The 7252-nt window shown below is 45.3% G+C and overlaps 1 protein-coding gene across 1 annotated transcript in view; it reads right to left on the bottom strand.

Annotated features, from left to right (window-relative positions):
• Window positions 1-448: 448 nt before the first annotated feature.
• PITPNB (phosphatidylinositol transfer protein, beta) overlaps window positions 449-7252 on the bottom strand; it is a gene marked incomplete at its 5' end in the record, with an annotated part of 17237 nt that continues 10433 nt past the window's right edge. The window contains 3 exon segments of the mRNA XM_009873542.1: window positions 449-1147; window positions 5153-5275; window positions 6566-6676. Coding sequence (XP_009871844.1) covers window positions 1097-1147; window positions 5153-5275; window positions 6566-6676 — 285 coding nt within the window.

Raw genomic sequence — 7252 nt, 5'->3', positions numbered from 1 at the left:
TTCCTTAAAAAACACTGGAGAGATTTTTCCCTATTTGAGAGCTATCTACAGGTCTTTATTATACCATCCTTTCTTTTACGTGTCTACTCCTAACAAACATCAGAGAAATACGTCAGATCCTACAATTTAAACTTTCATCATACCTGAAAGTATACATCTCTTTTACAGTGTATTTTCAACATGAAAAGAGCTAAAATCACAATTATATTCCATTGCGTAATGTGTGTGAAATCAAGACCATTTGCATAGCTTCCAAAGCGAAACCCCGTAGAACAGCGATTTCACTAACCGGAAGGATTTACCTCAGAGAGGGGCCATCGTCCCCTTCCCTTCCACGGCATGGCCTGAAATATACTCGAAATATTCGACAAGTATTGTCAGTATTCTTGTCTAAAAAGCCAGCTTCTGAAAAAATTCAAGTTGCAATTATTTTATAAATCACAAGCCATTTTTCCTTAATCTTGCCAATTTTAATGAAGAAAAAACATTAGCATTTCAATGTACAAAAGTCCAGTAAAACATGATTTCTTTTCTTTTAAATCAGTGAATGGGTCAAGTTTGGGTTAAACTTATTCGACAGCAGAAGTCTTCCAATTTCCACTAATAGAAATTATTTTTCTGATTTGACTATAGGATAATGACAATCCAGAAATAAATAGCTATAAATACATTCATTGTTCCTATTCCAAAAATAATCACGTAGGGAAGACACAAAACTGAAATCAACTTATTCGAATCCGTTTCTTTACAACGAGCTATGGGCAAGTTAGAGCCGAGTGACTCAACACGGGGTAAAAAAAAAACAAGTAGGGGATAAATTGGTCCAGTATCAACATTCATGAAACATACCAGTTAGTATAATTCTGCAGTTAATTCATCCTTTAAATGACACTATTCGGTTGATTTTTATTTGCTTCAGGTATACATAATGAAAGCGGTTTCCTTGGGATCTCTGCTGAGGACAGGTGTAGCACCCTGGAGACACTGTAGCAACCCCCTTCAGTATGCATGTGCGTATATAGAATTATATACAAATAATCATGCATCCACACACACGTTTGTATAGCGACACTGCGGGTGACGGCTCAGTCCATCATCATTCGTCATTGGCAGCACTTGTTCCTCTGACTTGGCCTTGGTTACGTAACTGTGGAGACAGAAGACACACGCTTAGGCGTTACAGCTGCCTCGGCAAGAGGTTCCAAGCCGGCGCTTCTATCGGCCTCCAGCACAGACAGGGCAGGGCAGCCAGAACCTCACCAGGGTGACACAAACCCCACCGAAGCTCTCGGGGAGCCCTGCCCTGGGCGCTGCCCCAAGTGGTGGGCAGCAGCTCCGGCTCCGAAGAGCCTATCGCACGGGGGCGGGCTTTTTTTTTCCCGCGGGGCCCGCCAGCAGCGTCCGAGCCGCCCCAGGGAACCCAGCACGGGAGGGCTGGACCCAAGCACTGCGCAGAGTTGGCACAACCCGGGGACAACCTGCTCCCCAACACGTTTTAGTGTTTGTAAACGTCCGTGGATTTCAAGAACTTGTGCTTTGAAGGTGACCGTCCACAATTTCCCTAAATTACGAGGGCGAAGGCCACACATCACTTTGCTGCTGCGTGGGCAGCAAAACGGCGCTCGCTGACGTTTCTGAACTGTGCCCAAAGACTACCTGCAGGCTTCAGAGCTCAGTGCCAGCACAGGGATCTCAGCGGGTCACACACTTCAGGTTTCTGTACTAGATAAGCACAAAGAACCAGGTTACGTGGCCAACGCCACGGGCGCTCTGCCCCCGGCCCGAGCACCCGCCCAGCCTGTCACAGCGCCCGCCTCTGGGGTCATCTCCTGCACCCTGGACACCGAGGGCCACCTCCCGCCAGCGACCACCGCGAGGTTATCAAGCAGGAGGGAGGAGAGGCCCAGAAGTGTTATCTGGACACACGTCCGCTTCTGCCAGCAATTCCCATCCACCAGAACATCAATCCCTTTTCTCCTTTTCCATCCAGCAGTTGACTTACACAGCTTGATTTGCCTCAGAACCTACAGAGACCTCCTCTAGACGTCAGCAGCCAAAGTGCCTCGAACGGAACCCTTCTTACGCATCTAAACGTAAAATAAGACTGTGAGCTACCGCACAAAGAACCTATCGCGCCATCGGTTAGTAAGAGAGAAGTAACGATCTATGCGGCCAGGACCAGCCCCAGCCCCAGCCGAGGTGTCGTGGAGACGGGACATGCAGGATTTCTTTGGGGTGGGCAGCCTGGGAATAGTACAGCAGCTCTAAACAATGCTTCTTACATTTTTAATGGCCCATGATGCTTCAGCATGGAGCCACGCTGCTCAAAATCCCCTTTTTCCTACCCTCACAAAGACATGAGGTAGGTCGGTGACAAAGCTTTGGCAGCGTCGGGCGCTTTTCTACTCTGCGCTGATTATTTGCTGAGTGTTTAATGCAGCAGAGGAGCTCCTCATCTCCAGGAGTCAGGTACGTAAACCACTCAGTGAAAGAACAACAGTGAAAAAGGATGGGTTGGGATAGCAAAACTCTGGGGGAACACTGATGAGGACTCAGAGTAACAGAAAAGTAACAGAAACAGAGATCTTGACTATAAAAATCAAGTTCAGATGAAAAACAGGACCAACAGAAGAATCAAAACGTGCACAGAACCCAAGGAGAAAGATTAGCTCAAACGAGGAAGAAGAAAGGGTGACAATGAGAGAGGGAAGAGCGCCAGAGCGGTGTGTGTAAGAAAACCTAACACTGCCAGGCTCGCTCCAGAGCACCAGGAGCCGCCCTGGGCAGCGCTGCCAGCGAGCCGGCTGCTGCTCGGCAGGGATCGGAGCATGGAGAGGCTCGTGCCACACGAAGCACCTTGCCATGAAGTGCTCACCTCCCAGAGGTCCTGGCCATAAAACAAATGTTCTGTGGTATACCTGAGATTCGGTGAAAGCTACTGTTTGGCACAATGGGTGAAGTAGGTGAATATGAAACATAAAAACAAATTATGTGTGATAAAATCAGCACTCCCGTTTTATTTGGCAGGGACATTTTTGCCTTCAGGTTATTCTCCAGTAATGGACATCGTCACTTATGGGGGTTTGCAGACACCCCTATCGCAGCAATTGAGAAAAACCAAAATACTTTAATAGTAGGTCCCCACTCCTCTCACATTTCACAATGCACACAGAAAAGCTGTGTTAGTACAACTAGTCAACGCATTTCTCTTGTAAAAACTGACCTTTTCAACAAGTGATACACTTAAAGTTCCTCATACTAACGTCTTACACAACTAGTTATTTGAAATAAACTATTTGCATTGCTTTAAATAGCAAACAGTAAATAAATATGTCTGATATTTAAGAATGAAGATAAGTGTTACACCCAGAAACATGTGATCTGGGTTTTGCTTAAGGTAAGAATTAAAAAGTAGTACTTCTTTGCAAAAAAAAATAAATATGTGAAAGTTACTTACCCGCGAGAAACGTGAAACGGAACTTTCTCTACAGGGAGACAAACATCCACAGTGCAGAGACACAAAAGGAGATTCTCTCATGCACCCAGACATGTCAAGCGCAGCTCACTCTCCCCAGCACATCCCTGCACGCACCCCTCACACTGCCACTACCCCTCCTCAGAGAAAGCAGATGAGTCCGTTTTGCTTCAAGTACAGAACTAGGGGTGTACAAAAGAGAACCCTTCCGACAAACATCAGCTGTAGAGAGGAAAAGGGGCTACTCTTCCTCCTTCACAGCCACTGAGGAACAGGTGGCTCTAGGAATAGGTTCTGGCATAAAGCAGGGTTAAAGAAGAAATCCACGTGATTTGAGAGAACACCTGCCATAACCAAAAAAATGCAAATGCCACTGAGAGTGTGCACCGCTTGCGAGAGCAAGCGAACATCGTTCTTTTCCAAACCATATTCTGGGAACTGCCAAAGCAAACAAACCCTTCAGCTTATTTGAAAAGAAAGTTTGGTTTTGCCAGCTCAGAACATCCACCTATTAACACATGCAACAGTGAAGAAACACTTCTTCCAAATCCAGGAAACAGTTGTATGAGATGGTTCTGCAGATCACAAAGTCCAAGTGTGGAAAGCATGAAGGAGCTATAGCTAGTTTTGATACCAAAAGAAAAGATGTGCTAGGCACAAACCACAAAACACACTTCGGAGCCGCTGTTGCCAGCGGGTTTGAAGCACCAGGCAACCTGCTTACAGATGTCTGGCAGCTGAAATGAGTTAAACCATGCAAAAAAGCAAGTTACAGCTGAAGACACCTTGTGTCTTGAAAGAACCAAGACAAGGGAAGGAAAGGAACAAGTTGAACAGGTTTAGGGCATAAAGCAACTGGCAAAAAAGGAAGGAAACAGAATTGCAAATCCAAAGATGGCAAAGAACTTAAAAAACCATCAGGATTTAAAATGAGAAAGGTCCACGTCAAAGGGAAGACATTACAGAAGGCGGCTTCCTGTCTAGCCTGTGATGTTCCTCTACGTCTCCAAGGAAAGAGTAGAGAAAGTGCCCTGCAGATGAGCTTCCCTTTAGACAGCAGTCCAAAGACAGACCAGGCTATAGTATTTCATCCTCACAGCCACTAAGGTATGAAAACTGACATTCTCTGAAGCCCGTTAATGTTACTGACTTCCTTTTTGCAAGTGGAATCCTCAGTTTTGGTGTGCTAATCGGGATGAGTGGAACAGCTGTCGCACGACATGCAGAAGCTTGCCTGAAGACACGTTTGAAGAGAAAAAGTAATCAGATCTAATGATGATTAGAAATGAGACAAAGCACGACGTATGATGGAAAAGCAAGATGACAGCTCTGAATTCAAACTGACAAGTGGTAAAAGGCGCCGCATGGGAGTTTGCGCAATGGGCACGGTACCATCGACACAGGAGCGGGCAGGGCAGACGTTCTGGATCTAGTGACATCAGAATATTCACCTCAGCCACCTCCAGCTCGGCACAATGCAGTGTGCAGAAGACATTAGGGTTAGGGTTAGTGCCTGGGTCTGCCCAGGCAAGTCACCAAAGGGGCTGTAACACCCATCAGCGACTGCCCAAACACACAGAAGGACACGCGGACACAACGTAACTTGCATCAGCTCCCGAACAGGCAGATCCACAGGCAGACAGCACACAAGCATCAACCTGAATCGAGCGCTCTTACCGCTTCCAGCTCCTTCTGGGTTTCATCTTCCATCCTCCTAATGTCTTCCATAGTCAGATCAATCCACTTGTCAATCCAACAGAAGAGCTGGCGGTGAAAGTTGGTAAATATCCTTTTTTCTTGCTTTAAAAAGATAAACAAGCATTAGATAACAGGCTGACCTTTTGCCAAAGACCGGTGAAGTGACTGCCACCGCTCAATTTGAGAAGTTAAAATCTTTAGGTGCGGGCTGTTTCACACTGCTACAGGTTCAGCCCTCTCGCGTTCCTGGATCCAATTTAAAGTCATCTCATTTCTGGCTGTTAAAAACACACAAGAACAGTCAATTCCTAAAGCCAGAATGAAGCAAAGAGAGAAGTCCTTCTGACTCCAAAGATGGCATGTTTGCCACTTTTACCAAATCGGCATCCCAGCAGCACCTGACACGCAAAGTCAAAAGGTACAAAAACCTTGATAAATATTGAAGATAAGGATTCCACAGTCCTTTTATCAAAGTGCACATACGTGGGTTCTGAATCGATCACAGGACCCCTTCTACTGGAACTGCTTGGTTTCCCATCTCACACCCCCTGCCATCCCTAAAGCCCACTGTGTTACGCTGAAGAACTCAGCCTGCCAGCTCAGGCCAGCTCAGCCTTTACAATCATGCCTTGGATGATGAAAAACACATCACATAAACCACTCGGTTTGTACAATTACCAGAATTGCTTCCACCTGCTCTGATAAAAGCAGTCACATACATACAATGCAGAAACCTATTTTACTACTAAAATTCAGACTTCTGCCTGCATTCAGCTGCGTGGGTTGACACCAGAAGCTCACGTCTTGTGCATCCGCTCCCAGATTTTGCACCACTTAAGCTGCCGACTGTCCTCAAAACCAACACTGATCTAGCAGAGATTGACAAAACACCACAATTGCTAACTAAATTCTAGCGTACTGGATTCTGTGTCATACCTGGTTTTGTAAGCACTCAATTAAAGAACTCCAAATAGTACAGAATTAGCAGAAACACAAGACCAGTTTCATAAGAAAACTAGAACAGAAAATACTAGAGAAACACCAGCACGTTTTATGCAACTTTCAACTTCTGAGAAACAAAACAATCGCAGAACTCCCTGCCAAGCGCTGCTGTTTACAAAGCCAAGTGTTAAACCTACACTACACAGACTCTTTGCTTACATCTTTGCTTTTTCAACTTAGAAAGCTGTTTCAGTACCGCCAGCGGAACACCACAGCTGGTAGGTCAACAGACAGATGGTTGTGCTTGCTGAAGAAATCAGCACAAATCGCTCGACTGTGAGCAACAAGAAACTTCCCCGCTGGCTCCCTCCCAGCCCGGTCAGTGCAGCCCCAGCCTGCCCCCCTGCAGCCCCCTCCCCAGCAGCAGCCCAGCAAGGGGCAGGCACTTACCTTCTGTATAAAGTTTTCAACCTTGTTCTGCAGGCCCCACCATTTAAATTTGATCGTCACCAACTTGTAAGCACACATTTTAGGACACTCTTCATCAGTTGCTAGCTCCTTCTGTTTATGGATAATGGGAAGGATTTTTTTTTTTAAATGTACCACAGCCATTTTAATATAATTATTAGAAATTGTAATTCTAAATATTGCACTAGAATTATAAAACGCATCATTAATTTACAATGGATTAATGAAATTACTACTATTATAACTCTGCTTACAAATCTAAGCGTTAGTCAACACTTAGCACCGTACTTTGAACATAAGGTAAAAGGGATTAAAATCCATCAGGTTAAATTTGTAAGACAATTCCATCAACGCTGCAAACATCACTATAAATCTTTGTCTTAACATGGATTCATTTGCATGATCTCCACTGCAATATGCTTTTGATGTTTTGAAAGGATAATGAATCTCGATTACAACAGCTAGCACCAAATAATTTTTGACTTTTGGGTGTACTGCGCAAAGGCAATTACAATCCAAGTTGCACCAAACCGCTCAGTCCAACAATAGAAATCTTTCCTGTACGTACTAGAGAAGATTCCGAAACAAAAAGCACATCAGCACCCCTCCAGTTTGCTCCCCACAAAAGCTCAGAGCTCGAGTGCGGTGCTGCTGTGCTCTGCGGGCAGG

Source organism: Apaloderma vittatum, unplaced genomic scaffold (assembly GCF_000703405.1).
Source record: "Apaloderma vittatum isolate BGI_N311 unplaced genomic scaffold, ASM70340v1 scaffold7870, whole genome shotgun sequence".
Classification (NCBI taxonomy): Eukaryota; Metazoa; Chordata; class Aves; order Trogoniformes; family Trogonidae; genus Apaloderma; species Apaloderma vittatum.
This window is presented reverse-complemented; position numbering and strand designations above follow the sequence as displayed.